General features: G+C 38.0%; 1 protein-coding gene across 3 annotated transcripts in view; it reads right to left on the reverse strand.

Moving 5' to 3' along the window:
- Positions 1-5,172: 5,172 nt before the first annotated feature.
- The window catches only part of wscd2 (WSC domain containing 2), a 79,378-nt gene continuing 59,819 nt past the window's right edge, over positions 5,173-24,731 (reverse strand). For all 3 annotated transcript variants that reach the window (XM_006640219.3, XM_069182119.1, XM_069182118.1), the window contains 3 exons: positions 22,500-22,664; positions 20,773-20,973; positions 5,173-12,952 (listed from right to left, as the gene is read on the reverse strand). In XM_006640219.3, the coding sequence (XP_006640282.1) occupies positions 12,600-12,952; positions 20,773-20,973; positions 22,500-22,664 (719 nt within the window). In that variant the 3' untranslated portion in view covers positions 5,173-12,599. The remainder of the gene's footprint in view (positions 12,953-20,772; positions 20,974-22,499; positions 22,665-24,731) is intronic.

The raw sequence follows: 24,731 nt of genomic DNA on the forward strand, positions 1-24,731 counted from the left end.
AGTTCCATCAATACTGAGTGGGCTGTTTACTTCTACAGAATGAAGTAAACTCTCTCCTTTTAGAAAAACAATATGCTTAGCGAGCTTTGCCATTAAATTCAGTGAATGTAGCCTATTACAAAATCAGTACTGGTACTGCCTTTAGGCAATAGGATTGTATTTTTGTTGCTACAACAAAGAAAGTATAACAAGACCCCTAAGCGTATACATACAGTACAAGTTAAAAAATGATTTGCATATGAATGAAATTCTGAGGAATATGCCATCACCCCAGACAGCCAGTGAATTGTCTGGCAGTGAAAAGTTGAAATACAAATCCTTGCAGTATTTTTTATTAATGAAAGTAAGTTGTTTTCCAGTTAATTATTAACTTTAAAAAATCACTCTATCAGAAAATTTGCGATTTAATCTGTGTTCATGTTAAGGGAGTCTAATGCTATTTCTGTCACTTATGGATTACAGGCTGATCTAAATTCTCCAATCTGTTCCTAAACAGCTCCTTTCAGAAGCTCTGTTCAATCTGGAAGAAGAGACGGTGTGTTTAATCAGAGATACTGTTTACCATAAATAGATAAATGAGGAAAACAATTTTTATATGCACATTATTTTAGTGTTTGTAAGACCCAAGGGACATGATGTGACCATATTTCAAGTATTTTAATTAATTTAGTCAGAGCCAATAAAAAGGCTGATAAAAAGGAGAACACCTGGAAACTTTCACAGCTCCACTACAAGACAAGAAAAGTAACTTAAATGACAGCTGTTGCTGTCAGAAGGACAACTACAAAGCAGAACAACAGCCTGAATTATTAGTACCATGACCATACACTCAATTGACTCAGGTTCTGTATATCATCTTCTGAATTTACAAGCCTCTTTGATGCTTTGTTTGAAAAAAAAAAAGAAAATCTGTTTCCATTATAGTTCCTGTGATCAAGTTGAAAGAAATGAAACAGTACATGAACTCCTTTGTTCCAATAATCTCACAGTACAGCAAGGCTAGGTCCATAATTTACACACCCACCATGTGCCAAGAGTGTCTTAACAGGATAATTTTTTTAAATGAAAAAGAAACACATTAATCCTTTTAAAAGGGGAGAAGAAAGGTGGATGAGTGACATTATTCAAATACTTAAGTGCACTTCAAAACAACAAAAACAGTATAAATGAATCTGAATGACTTTAAACATGGAGGTTAGAGTGCTGTCTTTTTTTATTTCTTGCAGTTCTTGAGTACGAAAAGTAGATCAGAACGAATCACAAGTTACTTCAACCCATTTTGCAAAAGCAGTGATACACAGCGATCTTGGTCATTTCATGACAAACAAAAACAGAGGTGCTTTTCTGGTCTTGTCCTGCTGTAAAAAACGGGAGCAGTTTTTAACTGTTGACTTAATTTTGTTATGTGAGAAGAAGCCATTGGAATTTTCTATAAGTCAGAACTTAAGAACATAAGAGAGTTTGCAAGTAAGCAGAGGCTATTAGCCCATCCATCTCATTTGATTTTGAGTAGCTATTTGAAAGAAGCCAGTGTATCAGCTTCAACAACACAACTACTCAGTTTGTTCCAAACTCCCACAACCTTTTGTGTTAATTAGTCCCTATTATACCTAATTTTAAATGCACTTCCCCTTAGTTTCTATTTTGTTCTTTGGTTTGTGTTTCACTGTTGATTCTGGTGGTGGTGGGGGGGGGGGGGATCAGAGATTTAACTTTGCAAGTCTTTGAGGACTATTCTCTGAACTTCAGTTCAGTTTATTCAATTATTTTAGCCTGTCAGAGTACCACTTGCTCTTCTCTGTGCTTTTAACTACAGTATACTGAATATCCTCACATTGTCTAGATAGAAAATGACAATTGCTGTGTCAATAAAGGCAAATATTTTCATAAATAGGTTCTTAAAAATGAACCATCTCTAAGAGAAGACAAATAATTCCTTGTGATACATTTACACTTGCAACAAACACAAAGGATTCAGAGTTTAATGATTCAGTGTCCATCCTTTCTTCATTCACATCTTCAGCTCTATTATTATTACTGAAGTAAGTGTGCTACAGTACGTGCACAGCAATGAAATCTGTTTAATGTTTTTTTGTGATTCTTCATCATAATGAGCCATTGTCAGTAAAGAGTGCAGGCTTATAGTAAATAACATATCATTTACAGTACAGTATGTCTTCTAGACCACTGGTTCTCGAAGTTCTATGGTCCATGGACCACTTACACCAAGTCACAGATGCGGTGGACCACCTATGCCTATGTCCACTTCTTACCCTGTAAAAATCATCACCTATTAAAGTACTAAAATTAATATTGAATTTAATATACTAATATTTGTATGAATAAAATGCCTTATTTTGCAAATGCTTTTATTAATTAGAAAGTTAATGTGAAGAATGGAGCTGCTTAGACTTGCTTTAAGAGAGATGACTAGGGCAGTCCGTGGACCACCTGGCACACGCTTGCGGACCACCAGTGGCCCACGGACCACACTTTAAGAACAAATACTCTAGACAACATGGGGAAGCAAAAAAAAGGCAAACAAAATGTCAGGATATATGATTAGAAGTAGAAAAGTTAAATTGAGGGATCTTATGTTACTGAACCTTTTTAGTCTTGAACAGGGAAGATTACAAAGGAACCTGATACATATATACAATATGTACATCATACAGTATATATGTGTAATATAATTGATTTAGCTTTTTTGGTTGTGATTTCATGCAAGCCTGTTTTTCCTGCGATCTAGTCAAATCTTTTTTTATCCTTGTTGAAAATATAGCTCCTGTGTACTTCACTTGATATTTCGTCTGGTCAAATCTTAGATGAACATTTATCAAACCCAAATGTTTAGCGCTAAAAACAACAGGAGAGAAATGGGTGATGTTGGCTGCAGTGTGGATTTGCAACTCCTTAAGAAAGATAGGGTAGTATTTGGATAAGTTCTCTGTGAAATGCTTAGATGTATCCTTATGATTTATTTTCCCACACATGTCTTCAAAGTAATGAGCTTCAGGTATTTTGATTAATCACTTGGCAGAACTCAGGAAGAACAGTTTCATTGCCACTTTATTTCAAAGCTAAAAGTTAACAGATATTTAATTTCTCTGTCAACTATTGACTTTCACTTCCTCTACATATTTTTTGATGAGTTCATCTCATTAATATTTTCTGTATTTTCATTATGGGGTCCTGTTGTTTTTACACGTTAACTTAACTATGAATTTTCAGCTTATATTATAGAGTTAAAATGCGGCCTGCTCACCCAGACTTCGGGAGATTATAGCTGACGTTGGATGGTTTTGAGAATATTCTGCATTAGTCATCTCTATGATCTGTTTCCAAGGCCTTGATTCACACTCACATACCTAATGTGAGCTGGCCAATGGGTGCCTTCAGACATGCTTTAGGTTATACTCCAGGATCCATCAGGATGATTTATTTATACTGGAAGTTTAATGTGGAAATGAGCATATACCCCACAAGCTAAAAGTACTCACAAAAACAGTGGTCTATTTGCAGCATATTAGCATAGAAACTCCTAAGCATGCAAAGCATTGCATATACAGTATGCACTATATAATGACATATTCATGCATTTAAAATGCATATACCAAACAATGTGGGTTTTAGGAAAAGGTGATTTTTTTATGTGTGCAGTAAACACAGCATCTGTGGTAGACCAGCACAGAAATGCATCATAACAAACAGAGTTTCACTTCTCCTTCCTGCAATGAACATCCACAGGTCTCTTAACAGCAAAAATGACAATTCTGAAATTTATCTGACAATATTCTTGCCAGCTGACACTTTACCATGAAAAATCCGATCATTCAGTTCAATGCAAAAGCCCTGGCACATTGCTACTGCTAGCAACAGTCTTAGAAATAATAATTAGAAAATCTATTTTTAAGAAAAGGCTAGGCTGCACACAACATTGTGTCAAATGGAAAGAGAGACGTGATACTTTCTATTAATGGCACATCAAATATGTTTGCAAATGCTTGCGTCTCAAAAAATACTGGGAATGTTTGAAAGTTTCACCTTCCTGTTGTACTTTAACATGACTCTCAATTCCTTTGCAAATTGGTGTGTTAAAATTGTATTATTTTTACATTATTTGTCATTGAAATGCATAATTTAAATTGATTAGACCTTTTTGCGTCCCACAATCAAGCCTCCCACAAGAGAAGCTGATTAATACAGCATTCAAATTTGAATTCAGCATCACACACTGAAAGGAATGTAGATTACACTGTATTCTTTATCATGCAGCGGCATCCCACAATAAAAAATGTCACTCAGAATGAAAGGATAATATTACCAATTTTTTTGTGAAGGCATCTGAAGAACTGGAGTTTAAAAAAGTGGCTTATAAAACAAAAAATCTTTAATGATAATCAACTGCAGTAAGATTTTGAGTGTCAGTCCATGGTGCTTCTTAATCAATGGAAGAAGATGGAGTGTAATGTTGCAACATAGATCCACACTACATGTAACATCAAGTAGTTCTTGCTGGTACTCACAAGACTAAGAGGAATAACAGGCCAATCTCATTAAATTCCCTACCTCTCTGGTACATTTTAAGACATGGCTTCCAGTTCAAAGATTGCTGTGTAATGTCCACCAGTTCTGCATTTTCACTTTATAAATGTTCTTTTAATGTTTTTAATGTTTTAAATCCTTTATAGAATGACCTATTCTATAAAGGATATAGAATAGGTATATATAAAAATATATACAGATTTATTTCTTACATGTCCTTTTTTGTGGGAGTTTAATATTAAATGGAAGACTCTGTAATGTAAGAAAAAAGAAGAGATATTTGTAGCCTGCAGTTGCTCACAATGAAGTGTAGACGCAAAGGGCTGATAAACATTTGTAACAGTTGCTACACCTTTTTTGCTACACTGTGGCCTTGACATTCCACATTGTCTGGGAGAGCAGAGGGAGAATTTAGGAACATCAGGACATCTTAATGTAGCAGTAAAGTACAGTATATGTCTTCAGTTCATAGTCACAACATTCTGACTTAATCTGTATTAAAGTCAACTATGCTCATAGCACTTGCTGTACTTGTAAGTTTAGAATAAATAAAGAAGATGACTCTTTACAGAATGCTAACATCAATTTAAAGTTCTAGTGTGCTTCAAAAGGACACAAAACACTCGATTGGAAGATTAGGAAACATTTAATTACAGGTACAACCTGAGGATAATCCAGGCAAGTGCAATACCTTAACATTATATAAAAATTGAACAGATAATTTCTTTCCTTTCTCAGGAAATGAACATGTGCATTTGGTCAAGCATGTCAGAAACATAATATGCAAGACTGCGCAACATATCCCATTAGCATACTTCTGGGGTTTTATTTCTTTGTTTTGCTTAACGTTTTTGGTAAAAACATATTACATTCATTCCATACAAAATACATTCAATGAAATACCCCCCAGTATAGTACCAAGCCAAGATCAGTGGTAGCATGACACATTCAAAAGTAGCCCATGTCAAAAAAATAAGTTACAACTCTGAAAATCCCCATTTATTTTGGTTCTATAAATCTTTTTAAATCCTTTATTGAATGATCCATAAAAAAATATATACAGATTTATTTTTTATTTTATATGTCCTTTTTTGTTGGAGTGTAATATTAAATGGAAGGCTCTGTAACGTAAGGATAAAGAAGAAATATTTGTAGTCTGCAGTTGCTCACAATGAAATGCCTTCTGTAACATAAATCCAGACACAGAGGGCTGATCAACATTCGTAACAGTTGCTAAACTTACAGTATATCGGAAAGCCTCATGCACCTTTATTTATGCATCTGAAGGTAATTTGGGGGGTTTCTGTTCTCACTGAATTTAGATAATCCCGTATAGATTGGATTATGCAAATATCCTGTAGTTGTCAATGCAGTGTATTGTGTAACCCACATATAGAAGAATATGAAAAGAGAAATGGTGACCACATCCATGATCACAAAATGTGATACATGACATGTCACTTCACTCTCTTTAAGCAAGCAGGGTGCATGTACAACCAAGCCATATCTAAAGAATCTCAAATTGTGAAAATATCAGAGTCGATTATTAGGGAAGCTTGTATTTAATGATAGGGAGGTATTTTATGCAAATGTAAAGCAGTTTCATCAAAACAGCAAGAGAAGAGTTGTTTTTTTCTGTTACTATAGCTGTGGTATCTGAAGTGAGGGATCAATTCCATATACAGATGTTCCTTTTTAAAATTCATAAACATAATAAAATTGCAATGCATGGATCGATTGATCTTTTTTAGTGTTATATTTTACTGAGAGAAGCTGACTTACTGCAATAAACCAATGAGAGATACAGGTAGATGTAGAAAGAGACTCTAAATATAGTTTTTAGAATATGCTGTATCCTTCTCACTGCGGTCATTTAAGGGGGGTATTTTTGATTTAACAGGAAATTTGTAAAGGAAAAGTCCCGTCATTTCACTTTGTTTTTATGTAACCAAGAATTAATAGTTTACACATTGAGCTGCCATATTACATCTGACAGAAACCCTGGCTAGTCTTGAAAAATGGTAGTAAAGAACATGCAAGTAAGAACATAAACATTAATGGCTCAAACAACTTGTTTGGGTTTTAGTAGTGAGTTGATGAGAGAAGCTCACACTTCATTAAATAAGCCAGGGTATTGGCTTCAACAGCATGGCTGGTTTTCTGCTTCCACTCAACCCCACAAAAGGTTTGAATATACAGTACAGTGCATTCTCAGCACCGTAGTGCATAGAGCCAAAAAAAGAAAGAATATCAGATGCCAATTTTGTCCAAGCCCTCAAACATTTTGAGAATAACAGGATCTGTTGTTGGTAACAAAAGCTAATTTTAACTAAAGCGACATAAAAAACCAACATAACCTGCATAACCTGAGTCAGGACTACTGAAAGGAACACAATTCTTCAATAGTGACAAACTGTATCAGCTCAACATACTGTATGAATAGTCCCAACAGTGTGTGTGTTTATTTGAATTTTTTTGTCACTATTTTCAGTCTAAAAGATTACCCGAGAGGTTACTCAGCTCTGGTCATGAGGATGGAGAGCAATTTGTCACCATAACTGTCTTTGTGGATGTGTGAGGCTAAGCAAGTACATCCCTGTTAAAAAAAAAACTATCTCTTAGCAACTGTGACCTCTGCAGAGCTGGTTGTTAAAATTCCATATTAACAAAAAAGCAATTCCCCACCAGTTATTTTTAATTCCACTTACTTTACCTCAGAAAGAAATATGAGTAAAACACAAAGAACAGGGAATGTTGCTAGATCTTCAGTGACGCCCTCAAATTCTACACCAGATAAATTACTCTGATTTCTATCATGCCAGAAATACCTAATTCAAAATCCAGAACCTTCCTTTTCTGTAGGCTCACAAGACTCATTGCTCAGAGGGGAATCAACCAGAGATTTATTTTCTCCCTTTGGGAGTTTTTCTTTTTCTCGTTTCCATGCCCATTGGCCTACTTTACCTGTACCTGTGTTGCAACTTGTCGCAAAAGCACCTACTGTACATGCAATTAGAAAGAGATTGATAAAGCAGAAGTATTATCCAGTGTCTCCTTGAGTCACAGGTTCTTTTCTGTTTTTTTCTGGTTAGAAAGGTATAAATATTGGAGCAAAGGCTACATAGATTGACTTTTTATGTTGAATAACATTTTAGGAGTGACACGAACTGAAGCACTTTCAGAAGCAAAAAAACATAAGTATTTTTTTTTTCTGTGTGGAAATGGGAATCTCTTGAAAGAACTACTGGGAATTGTATCTCCTTATCTAGTAAAATGGATTCTCAATTCAAGTGTTATGAGCTGTGCTAGGGTAACCGCTGGGACTGCTGGTGTGCATTTTACTGCTGTTGTACCTAAACTGTTTTATCACTTACTGCAGGTCAGCTCACAACATGTCTTACCACAGTGAGGTTTTGGCAGATTTCTATAAAGGCCATCTAAAATAAACTGGGATTCAGCTGTGAGATCCTGGGTCGTGTTTTTGTACTTTTAATCTTTTACAATTTTTCAATTCTTTTTTCAATTAAAAAAATGAAATCTTACACGACTCAAGTTCAAGAAGGTACCGAAAAGGAAGCCATAAGGGAGACACTTCGTATTTTGTTTTTAGTTCGAATGCTGGAGTGTGCTGGGCTGCATTTTCCTTCTAATAATGAAATGTTGAGCTCATACAATGTCACCCCCTCTTATTCAGCTTCACCAGTTTTCAGTTTAAGATTAAACTCAGGTCAGTTTCAGTTTTCAACATGATTGTTTTATCTGATTCTCTATATTCCTCCTGGCAGTACCTGAATACATGGCTATTTGAATTTCTTACAAACATAAAATAACTTCAAATTAGAGTTTTGATACTAATGGAAAGTACCTAAAATCTATTCTGCACGAGGCACTAAAATTTGCAAAGAAACATGAATCTAATTACAAATTGCTATTTAATTCTAGAGACAAAGAGGTCTAAAATTGTGAAAATATCTGCATAATTGCTGGGTAATTGCACAATCAATTCAACATACACTGTGCAAGTCAATACAGTTGGCAAGCTGGGGCCTTAATTACTCTGTCAGATGTTAAGGAAACTGTCTGAAGAAGATTAGATAAATCAATAAAATGAAACTTATGTAAGGCAAACCAAAACATAATTCTAGTTTTCAAATGTCATCACAACAACGTGTTTTCTTTTTGTTGCAGTATCACATTGATTGAATCTTTTATGTTAAAACTATCTAAACCAGCCCAAGAATACTCCGTCTGACTTCACTATTCTAGACAATGACATTCATTGCTACAAGAATAATAATTTCTTGGATTTATGTAGTACCTTTTGTCCCAAAAATTTTCAATTCACTTTGGCATGTGCCAGTCAAGTGGAAAAGTATCTACTTCAAAAATTGGGTTTTCAGTAGCTGGGTTAGATCCTAATGAACGCAAGACAAGAGGTGATTTAGGCGACTCACTTAGCTGAGGGAATTGCTACTGTAGTCACAATCTCCCCCTCACTGTTGCAAAACTGATCTAGGGAGCAGCTACTAGGCTGCAGATGGGGTAGTGAGAGATGTGTGAAGGGAAGTCCCAGGTGTAAAATACATACATATACTGTATATAGAAGAGAAGTTGACAAAAATTAGGATCGAACCTTCAACCCAAACTTCTGTTATGAATTCTATATGGGGAAATTTGAGAAAAAACAGATTGTATAAGCCTGGAGTAGAATTCAACCAGGACACTCCTGTTAACTCTTCTGCTCTTGGGTCTTATTCAGGGGACAGCTACTAAGGACAGTGCAAAATATATGTGCAAAAATGAAGGGGTACTGTGCAATTACAGGGGCTCAGGGGAATTGTGGGGGGCTAAACATACAGGTTCAAATGGATTCCTATAGGTGAGAAAAGAATTAGTCACTCTGCAAGCCCCTCACAGGAGAGTTGGCAACAACTGGAGGGTTGATGCATCTCTCACTGTTGTCACTGCAACCCTGCAGGTTCCCAATAAGTTGCAGGAATAGGCTTTGTATCGAGAATTACGTAAGTGGAACCTGACCGACTTGGCTTCATGTCCATTGAAGCACAGTTGGAATTCCAGTCACAGTATGCTAGTGACGTGACTCAGGCTCAGGCTAGCTACTGTACATTTGAGCCACAGGGCTTGAACTGTCATCTGTACAAGTACTATTACTAATTGAACCAATCTGGAGCCCCGTTCACTTTTTTTGCAGTTTCACTGCAATGCTCATACTTGTGAATACAAAGTAAAATTCCGCAGTGCAGACATAGAGGCAACACAGTAATTTGTAGTGTGGAAGAAGAACGCAGCACAAAGGTTTTCTAGTTTTCAGTTCCTCATTTTTGTTCCGGCGTTCATATGGGACTTGCCGTATTGCACTCCACAGGAAATTGCTTTTTGCGTTGTCCCCAGTTTTTGGAATTTACTCATTTTCAATGAAATAAGCAATATCACGGTTATGGGGTCTTGTGTCAGTGAGGGTGTCCAGAGACTTGCCAGGTACTGAGCTTTCAGTGATGTCAGTGGGAACTGCATCTCACTCACAACTGGGGCAGCTCAATAGTGGGCACATCACATGACAGTGTGCAGACAACATACAATAGTTGTTTATCAACTGGCAATTTACCATCACTAATAAATATGGATCTATCTGGCCAAAGCTTTTAAGCAAAAAAATCACAGAGGTATCTATTATATCTGTTACTAGTCATCTGAGATATCTAATTTTCCAACCACTAATCACTGCTCCGAGCTGCCCACCATTGGGTGGGGATAAAACAATAATAAAATTATATATTTTTAAAAATGTACAATTTTAACCCAGGAAAAAGCTGGCATTTAAAATATTGCTTTATGAAAAACAAGAACTTCTTTGTTTTATGTTTTCTTTTAGTTTCCTGCTGGAGTGTAAAAATGAATATTAAGAATTAATGTGCAGCTCCATACTGTGGGCTTTGATTTATGAAATAAAAAAACGTAACACATAAGTGCTGTTGTAAAATCAGCCCTTCAGATTACTTTAACATACTACAAAAGTCAGGGAAAAGTGACCTAAGGAAGCCTTTGGTTGAAAACTGAGCATCTTCCACTACAATATTAACAAGAAAACATAACCTGAAAACACACTAATGCCCCAGAAGAATTCAGAAATCAATAATCTTTTCTATTGCAGCAGGATAGTGACATCCAGATTATACATTTCTAACAGGGAATTAGAAAGATAAGGAATTAATAATGGAAGAAGATGAACTAAGAACAGAATGCCTGTAGAGACCTACAGAAGTTCTAATAATTATTATTAATAATAATAATTGCTTGCACTTATATAGCGCTTTTCTGGACACTCCACTCAAAGCGCTTTAAAGGTAATGGGGACTCCCCTCCACCACCATTGGTAAGGTGGATACATTGGTATAAAAATGGTGATGAGAGAGTGGGATGTATTGTGATGTAATCACTGTTATAGAAGTAAAAGCAATAGTGGAAAAAGTATTTTTTCTTAGCGAACTATGTTTGCTAATCTTACTGTTCTTTGAAAGAGAAGGAAGCAGAGCAGAAATGTGTCAGTATGACTTAGTCACCCACTCAGCCGTCCAGAAAGTCTTGCTTCATACCTTTCTCTTAGTCACAGTCTGTACCTTAGTCACAGACTGGTAATGGATCCAATTGAAAGTGAGCTACCCATACTGAAAACATACATATTGTGGAAAATAAGTATATTTGGGAAAGTACCATTTTTACCATGAATTTGACCAATTTAACAGTGTATCATTGCCTGATCTATTTCATAAGACATGTACAGTATGTTGAATTTTGCAATCGGAAAGCGTACAGTAAATGGTCTGTGTACATACTTTAGTTTGTATTCAGAATATTTTAAATATATATTTAGAAAAGAGCAAATATGTTCTATGTATGGGTAATAGCAGCACAGAAACATATATATATATTCAAATAACTTTTTTTTTCTATTTTCCACCCACTGAGTGGAAAAAAAACTTCAGCTGGAATTAAATCAGCCATAAATTGTCATGTGGACATACTTCCGAATACTGATACTTTAATAACATTAGAGTAGTTACAGATTTCTAATACTTAAGGCATGATCTTAACACAACCTGACACTCTGAGGAGGAATTAAATGTTGACGTTACATCCTTTGTGCAATGTTGTGAGATCACTTAACTGATTGGTATGGAGTTCTTTACTGACACTGCTGCACAGTGGGATATACAGTAGGAGGCTTTAATCAATGCTATAATCGATATCAATATATCAATGCTACAGTAAGGGATTAAAATAAATTGTTTGATTGGGATTCTTGGATCATTAGATCCAGGTGCTAGACTTGTCAAAAGCCAACTCTTCTCATATTTTTTCTACTATATGTTTTTGTATCCTCAATTATAGGAGTCAGTGTGCTGGAATTATACGTCATAGTGTAACACTGTTACACTGGGCAACAACATGACTATTTTGAGAAACACCATCACATGACAATATTAAAAAATGATGGAATAGCTAGTACAGAGAAGTAGTGGTTTCATCCTTAACTGAGTCCCACTGATTTCTACCTACAGCACGTCTCTATCTTGAGCCCAAGTGGCCATTGTATTTATGATCTTCATTTTTAAATGTATTCAATAATTCAAAATGTTGTTTATTTTTTATTCGTCCTCTGCATTGCTTATTAATTCTAAATTGTTACGTGGAGCAGGCTGGGTGCCTGCTCTTGACAGATTACAACGTCAGTTGCTAGGGCACTGAGAAGTAGTTTGAAAGGGAAATATAGGCAGAATATGGTCGCAAGGCCTAAAGCATGCCAGCAGCTTGTCCTGTGCTATAAGTGAGCCTCAAGGACCTAACATGAGAAAAAGTGCTTCCTGTTCTTAACCATCATTTCCCCTTCATAGAGCATGGTGTTAGCTGCATGTTACTGGTATTGCAAACTTGTAACAACAGTTCATTATTAGCGTATCAGTATTTTGAAGTGTGTCCACCTATTAAGCTTTCTTCGTGAAGAAGTCGGGTGGAGAGCGAAAGACGGTGCTGTATCATCTCGGGCGGTAGTCCTCCGGCACTCTGGGCAGCCGCCTCTCCTTCAGGGCCGCATCGACAGTCTTGATGAAACCGTTGATCAGGTTCTTCATCTCTGGGGTGTAGGGGTCGTACTCCAGCTTGCGTAGCCCCGAGCGCTTGAAGTTGCCATCTTTCTGTCCTTCCACACATAGCAGCCGGTCCTCAGACACCTCCAGTCCCAGGAAAGTCACCATCCCCTTCAGCTGGTTGAAGAGGGCCTTCTTGAGGTCTTCAAAGTGGACCACGTGCACGTTTTTCCCATACTTCAACCAATCTAAAGTATGGGAAGCCCACCATGGGGCGTAATTTTTCACAAATTCTGGCCACTCTAGGGAAAAACAAACGAAAAATATATACTGAGTTGAACAATGCACTGCACGTGATATTTTAGATACCCTCTGTATACTATAGGTACAGTTGATTGTACATGCAGCTGAGAGAGTTATAGTAGTGATTGTTATATCGGGAAAGCAGTGATCTGTCAGTCCCCCTGTGTGCCACGACGCAGTATCCCCACATTAGCACGACAGTGTCGCATGAACACTAACCCTGGGTGCCAACATAACAGTGATCCCACCATCACGTGAAATCTAGACTGTGTAAAACTCTGCCCCGACAGAGGATGATCTTTCAGAGTGGGGGAGTGCTTTCTCTGAGACTACTGGAGTCCATGATCGGGTCAGGGGCAGGGGCAGAGGAGAGCTGTAGATGTCAGTGCAGTGTCAGTAGATACCTTGCTTGGGCAAAAAATCTAAAGATGAACACCACTAAAGAATAAAATAAAGATACCTGTATATTTCATATTCTGATCTTTCCTGTTAATCCTTTCATGTATCATATCTTTGAGAAATATTTCACTTGTAAGTGGCTCATATAATGTGTAATATTGTATTTAATTTAGGCAGTTCTTGTATGTCATATTCTTTTTCACCTGTGCCATACAGTACAGTAAATATTGAATTTATTTGTTTTCCTTTTGGTGTGCTGCAGCCTGACAAATGTAACCAGTCAGGCCCCATTTGGCATCACTGAGGGAACAGTGTATCCAGGTTGAATTTCACAGATCCTTTGTTTGAATACTATTAAAAAGACTACATTCCCAAAACAGTTCTAGGTAGCATGTTCTGAACTCCCACAGCCCCCTTCTTAAAGTTCACTAGGAATGCCAACGCCCAAGATCGAAGCGTAATTATGGAGTGGACTATTATGGAGTGGATATTTGGCTTAAACCTGCGTAACCTCCTTGTTCACAGCTCCCTTGACCGCCCTCAACAACCATCCACACCAGGCACTTTCCCTTGCAACAGAGCTCGCTGTATCACCTGCAAGTACACATCCACCACCACACTCATTCAAGGCCCATCAGGACAATTCCGGATCACCCAGACAGCATCTTGTACCTCCAGCAACCTTATTTACTGTATCTCTTGCAGTAAATGCCCAGCCATCTATATTGGAGAAACAGGAAGGAGACTCTGAGACTGCTTCAGAGAACACATCAGGGCTGTGAAGATTAAAGATCTCTCCAAGCCCATTGTTTCTCATTTCACCTCTGATGGCCACGACCACTCTAATCTCTCCGTCTGCATTCTCAAAGACGGTTTTCCGAACTCATACATCAGAAAGACAACCAAAACTAAAATTATTCTGCATCTAGGATCACACATTCTCCCTTCTATTAACGACAGACTACTGTTTTTTTAAATTTTCTCCATTCATTGGAAGTTTCATTTCACACCTCTCTGCACCCATTCTGACTTCACACCTCTTGATTGGCCTCTCTTTCTGTCCCCTGCTCCCGCCTCTCACTCCTCCTCCCTCCCAACCTTTGTTCTCCATTTATTTGTTCATCTCTAGCAGCTCTGGCTGTAACTACAGTAGGTGATCACAAGCAGAAAACAGTTTGATGACACTCATACACATCAGACCCTTTAGTAAAAAAAAGGCATATGTTATTGCCAATTTGAAGGAGAAAATAAATCATAAATACAGTTAAAAAAATAGAAGAGAACACGAGACCTGCAGTCTGCTGCAGTCTCACTAATATCAATCCTACTGTACCTGACTTCCTCATCAGGTCTCTGTGTGGTGGCCCGATCACTGGGTCATGCGTAAAACTAGTCAAATCCCTGAAGAATCATCAAGCACTGAATTTATTTCATTAAACAGATACTACACAAATCACCTAATGTAATCACAGCACATAAAGCTTAACTTTGAAACGGCCCAACAGAGATTAAATTAATGACGTGGAACAAAGTATTTTTTAAGAGATTCCTTAAGCATGAATTAACACAAAATTTATTGCAGGGGACTGGGATAGTTAGAGGGTCTCTAGGCATTTTTATCCCTTTGATTTTGCACTTTCTAAGCTGCTGAAGATAAATAATCATTTCAATTTTTGGAGTTACGGGACTATTGATATACAGGTATGCCCTGTAACATGTGTATGTGTACGATTCTGTTAAGGTTAGAAAGATCACAGTTAAAGAGAAAAAATTAAACTGAAAGAGAAATTGCTGCTGGTATGTTCCCACTGGTTAATGCACGTATTTGCATGTGGTAGATACTGTACTTCAAATTGGTTGAAGGAGGCTCACATTTGGAGTCTTCCAGTTAAGGTTAATTTCTTGGTTAGTGTTTCCAGTAAGGTAATAGTTAAGATCAGTCTCTCTGCTGCAAGCGATTTTAGATGGGTAGGTTTTGAATTAGAAAGATTTCATATCCCCTTAGGAACCAGTGAAGCTCAGGGTGACACTGAAGGCTGGGAATCCAGTCCTGGAGCAGCAAAGGCCCAGAAAAATCCAGTTGCAAGAAAAAAAGACATTTTCAAACTTGCGTAGCTATGAAACATCAAGTTTTGGGTTGTGAGTCACAGATAGAAGGTGGCCATGGCGCTCACAGTGGTAACAAGTGGAGACTGTTAAACTACCACATTACTTCTTCTCAATGATAAATCCTCCATGGAACAATCATCCTTGATGGAAACCACAACATTCCGCCCTGCAACACTTGATTCTGGTGACCACCCCTGATGAAAAGTCCTCACCCCAACAATTCGTCACTGGGGTGAACACCACACGCTGATGAACTAGAGACCGATATCTTTTTAACATGCGGACTGTTTCACAAATACTTAACTTCTCTTCTAGTTCCTAATAAACTGCAATGGATAACTCTCCTGCTTTTGTTGGCATGTAAAATAGCATGTGTTCAGATGTTGGAGCCCACAGTAAAAGGTTTGTCACCTAATGAAGTTTGTTTTATTCCATGCATTATTAATTTTGTTTACTCAATGTTAATTTAATGTATACATGTGCCATACAGGGCCACTGTAAATAGGGGTGGCAGCACTGTGAGGATTATGTTTTTTGATGTCTCCGGTGCTTTTAACACTTTTAACACTATCCAGCCCTTATTGCTAGGAAGGAAACTGGAAGAGACGCAAGTGGGTGCCTCCATGATCTGACAGGCAGGCCACAGTTTGTGAGACTGCAGAACTATTTGTCTGAGCAGGTGGTGAGTGATACAGATGCTCCTCAGGGGACGGTTCTACTCCGTTCTTCTTCACCCTCTATACTTTGGATTTTAAGTTCAACTCGAAGTTGTGCCACCTGCAGAAGTTCTTAGATGACTCTGCGACTCTGCGACTCTGCGATGACTGCATCAGCTACAGTCCTGTGAGTGTGCGGGCTTTACGTTAGTTTCTGTATCAATCAGATTTCTACTTTCCAATTCATCAGATTTAAAAAAGTGGCCACATACAGTATGGCAGGCACAATCACATCCCGGAGCAATGCTCATGTAGGTCCTTTTCCCTGGAGGTGTTGCACAGCTTTGCAAAACAAGACAAAAGCTGTGCACAGCACAGTGCATTATAGTGTCCTATAAAATTGACATGAAAAAGCGAAGTATTCCCAGTTGTCACTGGGTTTAGTGTGTGGGTGATTTGACAGAATCGGCTCTTGGATCCTGTTTCTGAGTCACAATACCGATAGCTGAAAAACATCTGGTGCACCAACGTGTTGTGCATTCCAAGGGCATCTACCCGCTTGATGGATTTTTTTGTTTTTATCATAATACTCTTGAACACCTTCCAAAGGGATAGATCACAGACATTCTGCTGATTGTTTGACAAATCACAAACTGGCACTCGCAAACACGAATTTTCAGCCTTATACTGTAACTCCTAGGCCACTCCCTCGGCGTTGATTTGCACACACAGGAGACACAAGCAGAGATCAGAAAGTCAGTATCTTGCACAGATCACACTGACGACATTATTAACATTAACGTAAAATCGAGAGGCACCTGCACTTCAAAGATGATATCACATTACTGTGTACTATTTGTTGTAGCTGCGTAAGATGGTTAGGATAAGTCAGAGGTGTGTGACTATAACCTACAGTATATGTCCTGCTGTGTAATTACATATGGACAGCATTAAACAAGCCCAATTACTGATGTTGTGATTGACATTTTAACTCCTCAGAAATGCACTGGTGTTGTTTCTATGACAGCAGAGGCAGTTTGCAACGGTTTGTTGCAGCAGTCCACTTCAAACTATACTGTATGTCAATGTTATCTGAACATTTTTTTCCTGACATATACAGTACTGTATGGCCCTATACAGTACATTGTCCTGAAGGGGACTTTTGTCTAATTTGCCCTAAAATCAAAAGTTTGGAAGAAATTGATGACACTAATCAAAGCTCTTGCATTTTGTATTTAATGTACATGTATTTTTTAGAAATGAAACCATAATTTATTAGGTATTCCTGCCTTTTACCGTAGCTAAACCTGATACCAGGCTCAGTGAGAACACCATTCAACACAAAAGTTCCGATTAACAGTATAGTATCTGAAACTTGATTATTTCATCACTGGGCAATCAAAGTGTCCCATACAAAGCGTTTTCTTGAATATTTTGTTGTTCAACTTGTCTTCTTAAATACTGCAGCACTAACAATATTTAGATCTATATCCATGTTCTCTGCATGTTGGGTTCAAGGAGTCTGAGACACTGTCCTTCTTGAATGCTGTCCTTTCTCATCCTTTTACTTGCAAATACTGTACAGTATGTGTGAAATACAAAAACTGAATAATGTGTTAAGAAATCAGCTAAGTGTTTTCTGGCTTTTTGGTGCAGCATACTGTATAAGCTATCTGACTCATGATATTTTAAAGCAAATGACAAGTTTTATGTGAACTCTTGCAGTCTCTATCTTCCAAAATCATGTATGCTTAGTAAACTGTGTATTAAAAAACCTCAACTTCCTTTGATGATAGTGTGATGTGTTTTTACACAGTTAGACCACACCCACGTGTTTTATAGCTGATTGGTACTTTCAACCACAAGCTTCAACATTACCTCTTGCCGAGAAAAGCCAAGATAGGGCACAGTATGCTGGTAAAAGCAGCTCTAGCATGAAAAATATCCAACCAAAAAATAGCTTATGTGACCATCAGGTTCTAGTACAATATTATGTAACTGGTGAGGTTAAATCTGACAGCACAGTAATTACAATGTGATGTACACATATCCTGAGAGGCATTAGAAATGCAACAAAAATTGCATTTCAAGGTGGTTCTGAATCTCATTTGTTGTGTTTCATTGCCTCTCAGTACATGATACAAGAGGCAAAACCCAGTTGTGAAGGATTCCTCTACACTGGCTTTGAAAACATGACTTGACCGAATATCCCCACGTTTGTAAAAACAAAACAAGCAAGTAAATAAATAAATAGCCATTATAAAAGCTCAGTGGCATACCAAGCGCAGCCAGGTATGGTTGAGCATGAAACAAACCGAAGAAAAACATAACGGAAGCTGTGGGCAACTTACTGTAATTATTCTACTTTCACAGTGACAAACTTATCACTTGATAATATGATATAATAACAAGTGTCCTTATATATAAGCTTTAATATTTAATATTTAATATTTAATTATATTAGCTTTAATCTGCTTTTACTGGAAAAGGTCCAGTCAGAATGATCAAATTAAATTTCAGTTTTATATATATATAAAGTACATGTGCGGTATTGAATAAACGTGCTATTGAATTTACATCCATGTATCAATAAGAACCCTTTCATTGTAAACGTGTAGACCAAGTAAGAAGTAAGGATGCTGTGGCTTTTTTGTGAAGACACAAAAAAGTGTCTTCTCTTTTTTGTTCCAACCTCAGTAGTCAATTAAACAATTAACCTAATTAAATTTTTAATCCTTAACTGTTTAATACATAACACATTCACTTTATTAAAGATGCAGTACCCTATCAATCACCCCAGAGCCTGGTTAGACAATTATGCAGCTAATTAAATAATTACACCAAGTATGTGTAATCACATCACTAATATGATAGCACAGCAGACTCAGACCAGATGGCAGCCCTTGTCTGCGGTCCATTCCCCTGAAAGCTCCACGGTCATCTGACCAGTTACTGAAAGACAATTGGTCAGGTGACAGTTTAAAATGCAGCAAGTCAATGTTTTTTTTGTTTTGTTTATCCTGTTGGGTAACTAAAGTTTGGAGGACAAAGGGCAGAGTCAAAGGGCAGTGCCAAAAAACCAAATCAGCAGAGAACTGGGAGTAGGAAGTGACTGAGTGAGGGACAAAGACATTTTTGAGAGAAACTAGTCTTTTGAGAAGAGTAAGCAGCCAGCTGCATGGCAATATTGGCAGGGAGGGGTTTTCTGAAAGAGTCAAGGTAGCTGCTCATAAAAGAGCTAGGCTTTTTGTTTTGGTTTCTATTTTTCTGCACTGAAAGCTATTTTTTGTCCATTTCCCGAGCTTATCGAAGTAAAAGATTGGTTTACTATATGGCAAGCCAACCCCTAGTGAGTTTCACAAGTTATAAACGGATAATGGGCAAAAACCAGCAATCACCCTTTCACATCCTTCCTAATCCAGGTTCCTGTGACCCCAGTGTCTGCTCATTTTTGTTCTAGTTGAAATGTATCACTATTGAGTTAAAGCCCTGATTTAATTAACTTACCAAGTGGACAAAATTAGTTGTTTTCAGTCCTCGAACTGTCAGCCTACAAAAATCATACCTTGAGAGCTTAATTTTCTCTAGTGGAGAGGAAAAGAATAAAAAAAGTCTCAATTTGATCTAATTACAGTACAGAAATTTCCCTGATGGGAGGGGGTCCATCTAGCTCAGGGGTCTCCAACCTTGGTCCTGAAAAGGCCCAATCCTGCAGGTTTTATTGGTCATTAAATCTTCAATTTCTACAAATCTTTAACAATTCTATTACAGTCATATAAAGAGGTGATTTGTTCAATTAAGTAACTTGGAGATCACATTGGACTAAAATCTAAGTACCCTTCAGCCCTCAAGAACCAGACTTCTCTTCTGCTCTCTGAACAGATTATTGCTTGATTCATCAATAATACACAGGAGTCACCAATCTTTAAAAACAGGTGACTTACAGTATAAGACTAAACAGACTGGGGCTTTGGGGTTTTCCGGGAGTAGGGCGGGAGACCCCTAATCTCATCTAACTCGTTTGGGTTTTGGTAGCAAATTGAAGATGTCCCCAAACACTATTTTGAAAATAAGAACAGTGACCACACTGGCTTCAACAACATTGGTAGTGTAGTAGCTTGTTCCAAACTCCCATAATTCTTTGCATTATGTAGCACCTCCTGTTCTCTGTTTAAAGGTACTTCGCCTCCGTTTCTATTTGTGTTGGTGTCTCACTGTTGATTAAAGTTCATAGCGCATGTACTGTAGCTCCCATTCATTCAATTAAGGGTTCTGTTATATCCAGTAGTTGGACTGAAAACCAGATAACTTTGGGATCACCAGGATTAGGAAGCTTCACAGCTCCCTGTCAGAAGCATCAACAGCTATGTGTAGGGAGGGCAGGGGTTTCTACAGCCTTGCTCTCACAGCAATCCCACATCTGTACCAGACTGCCATTTCACAAAGCAGGCACTCCCATCTGTATATATCTATGTGCGTTTTGCACATATTTTATTGTTTTACAGTGACTATGAGCATATTTTGCACACACCTAACTCCAGCTGAGATTCATTCTTAAAAGAAAGAACTGCAAGGTGTGCAACCTCTGAGGTTTGCCCAACATTTGCTCCCAACTCCGAGAGAGCTGGAAAAGAGAGACCTTGACTTGCTCGTACCTTTCCCTTTCCAGTGGGCCTGGGAGGCAAATCCAATATGGCCGCCATATTTCCGGTTGAACTCCGCCATCAGCGCTTTGTAAGGGTTGCGTATCATCAGGATGCTGGAGTCAAAGGCCTCGATTTCCTTCTGGCCGCTCTCATGGGTTTTAATGCAGATCGTCCTTCCACTCCTCCAGTGATCTCGTTCCCCCTTAAAACCTAGTTTTCAAAAAGGAACAATGCATTGGAAGGAGCTGACAAGTGTAAGAGCAAATGGGCAGTACACTTTAATTCTTTAATTTGCCAGGATTGTAAAGGCTGATGGTTGTGGACACCTGGTGTTCCTTCACTACATCTTTACAGCTCTGACTATACATTATTTACATATTTACTCTGGATGGAAGTTATTTAGTTTTAAGCCGCATTGATTAAAGAATTAAAAGAGTTTTGCTACCATCCATTATTATCATCTGACTTCAAACAGCAGGCCAGAAAACAGTCTTCATTAAATTTACCACCGAGGTTCACTTTGGATAACAATCACAGAAAAATGTGTGTATTTGGAAATACAATAAGTGTGAATTTGTAATGCAAATGAATATGAGGTAATGCATCCCACAGAAATAATATGAAATGCACTCTAACTCAGGTTGAAATCATGGATTCATCTGTTTATGTGTAATCTTAAAGACTTAATTATGAACAGATGCTTATCCTGATTGATACTGTATAGCTAGCAAAATATGTTGATATGTTGAGTTTTTTAAACTGTAGTGACTAAAAAATGAATTCTCACATCTTGCAACTAGTTCTATACTGTACACTTTACTGTACGTAGAATGTGGAAGTTTCAGCATACAAGAGTTTCACATTGCATTTTACTTTAGCTTACATCACTCTTTCTTTATCTGCAAGACATGAGGTACAATTGTACTGTACCAATCAGGAGAGATGCCCATTTTGCATTACATTGTACATTCCTGACAAGAAACCAGAAACCCACATTTTCACAGGTCTCTTTGAAAATGGAGAAAGGACATTTAGAGCAAAAAAATAAAATTGAATGTACCTACCTATAAATAAACCACTTCAAGCTGATAGTAACATTTTGCTGTGTGATCATACCAAATATAACAGCAGTACTGAAGTTTACTTGTTTCTAAATAATCTTAGCTCAGTGGCAAAAAACCACAATGACCTCAGAATGTTCTCCATACCCTACATTATTCTTTCCCACATTCATAAGCTGTGTTTCTAGCCTGTCATTTCACTGGAACATAACATTGAGACTCTAGTTCATTAACTTTTTACCACCTTTTCTGATGCAGTGCTGAACACGCCACGTAAACAGCAGCTACGTTATACATGAACAATTTGCATATTTTTGTGACTCAGTTAATAGAAGCCTTAATGTGTGGCACTTAATAACCTGTGAATCACAACAATACCTCTCTGACGTAAAGTTTAGGAGGGTTAATAGAATGTAAACAAGAATCAACCATGCATATTGAAAAAGACGTCTCAAAATGTTTACAGCCTTTAACAGCTTAGTCCACTCCACCCGAAGTCATCAATGAATCTCTGCGAGGCTGTGACGCTCATAGGTCCTGTTGTTAACAAAAGGTTAGGGTCAGGGTCAGTTAAACTCTTCTGCCAGAACCGTCCCTAGTGGTGAGTGAGGAAGCTGTGTAGATCTGATCTGGGATTTAGCTCGTCTCTGAGCTGTGTGAGAAAGACCTTCTCACCTTTGTTGTAGAGGGACCCATCAAAGTAGTAGCTCCCAGTGTAGAAACCAGTGGCCAGCTCTATCAGGTGTCTGGCCCAGGTGTTGCCTGCCCCAGGGAAACTAGCCAGAGCAATGAGCTGCTTGGATCGGGTGGGCAGGAAGCGTCTGTCCATGCACCGGTTATCTAGACAGGAGAGGGGAATGTTAGAGAAAGTAAATCAAGCAGGACCCAGTGTCTGCAAGCTCATTTTTATTCATGAGCAAAGACCCCTAGTCTTCGGTTTTCAACCCCTCAATTAAAGAGGCTGATTTCCAATCTCCCCGGGGGCTCTCCGAATTTAAATAATAATGAGCGATAACCTGTCACTTACACTGACATCTCTGTAGTCATCAACAAAACGACAAGTACGACAAGCGCTTTCATTTTTTTAATAAAACGACTGTAGTTGCATCTTGAAAACCCAGAGAATGAAAAAAAGCAGAGAGATGTGTGTGTTAAACAGCTGTTTTTGTTAATATCAGGTAAGAAGTGAGGTTTGCCGATTTATCGTGTTAAGAAAACATAAGCATTGGTAGGTTTTTGGAATTTATTCCAAGAAACTGTAGGAATAGAAATATGACCAAAAATGTGAAGTTGTCCCTCAACACTGATTGGATACAAATGACATCTTAAGATTTTTTTGCTCAGGTCACCGTTCTATACTGAATGTTTCTTATTGAGAATTTATACAATGATTTCCACCTGTCTTCTTCACTGTTCTATTATTAGTATATCTGGTGCAATCACATACAGAGCATCAAATTTCATGTTCCACAACAATTTCACAAAGTTATTAGCAGGAAGATGAGATGATTAACATTGATCATCAACAGGGTGATCAGTAGAGAATATATTGTGAAAATCATAAACTAGCAGCGTGTGTGGCCACCATTGGAAACAATACAAGTTATACCAGGTTGCAAATACTGTCATGAGGGATTGTGTCCCATTCCTCTCATAGATCCCAAACATGTGCTTGTTCATTGTTCTCTGAACCCTTGGAGCCACACGTCATCCCAACGAATGCAAGAAATGTTCAATGGGGCTTAGGTCTAGCTCGTAGGGCATCCACGACTTAACTGTCACACTGTTATCTCGAAAGAGAGCCATTGCTACACAAGTGGCTTATGGATATTTGTTGTCCTGCTGGAATGTTGTCATTTCAGGATGAACCCACAGAATGGGCCACGAGTGAGTTCCCAGGACTTAATAAGTGTAGCAATGTGCAGTCAGTCTGCCATCAATCACTACAAGTGGAGTTCTGCAGTGACTAGACACTCCTGGAAAGAACATCACACCTGAGTCTTTGTATCTGTTGGTGTGGTGTACATTTGTTGCAGAGGTTCTACATTTTTGCACCAGACTCACTGACATCCATCAAGGTGGTATATACAGTACAAAACCTTGTTTTTTTTTTACTCTGTGGGAGAGTTCAACAAAGGTATTGCTCCAACATACTGTACAGAAGCATAAAGGCATATTGGTTCCTTTCTGTGTTCATTTCCTGAAGAATGTCCTAAGCCCAACAATCTCTCTCTAATGAAGTAGTTTAGTCCTTATTCCACAGTCAGAATCACTAGAGTGTGACTCCGGCATGAATGACCAATTAATCAAAATTTTACCAAACAATTATCAGTTTGTTTGATAATACACCCCGAACGGGACACCAGTCCATCGCAGGACACACACTCACTCAATCAGTATGTCTTTGGACTGTGGGAGGAAACCCATACAAACTTGAGGAGAACATACAAACCCCATGCAGACAGCAGATAGTCCAGGGCCTCAGCACTCAAGGCAGCAGTACCAATCACTGTGCTGCCTTTCTAAAAACATACATGCAGCGATGGAGTGATAAGCTTCTCTTGATGCTTAATATTGCTTTTATTTTCAAATCACAATGAATTTAAAGTGATCATATAGCTTTTTAAACAATTCTTACTGGGAACGTGCAATGTGTATTCAGTACCTCACATGTACTCTACACAGAAGCCACCCCATTCCCCCAAAAATACAATATCAAAATGCCACTTTATTGTGTGGGAGAGGATATTTACTTGATTGAACCGAAGCTTTTTGTACAGTTTCATGTTTAAAAGAAGAATTTAAAGAACCTTACTGTAGTAAATCCAGCCATTAACAGAGCAGAAAACAGCTATAAATCTTTTAGAAAGGTAGGTCTAGCGACAGGCCGCAACACTTGCACAGGTT

This window comes from Lepisosteus oculatus, chromosome 22 (assembly GCF_040954835.1).
Source record: "Lepisosteus oculatus isolate fLepOcu1 chromosome 22, fLepOcu1.hap2, whole genome shotgun sequence".
Lineage (NCBI taxonomy): Eukaryota > Metazoa > Chordata > Actinopteri > Semionotiformes > Lepisosteidae > Lepisosteus > Lepisosteus oculatus.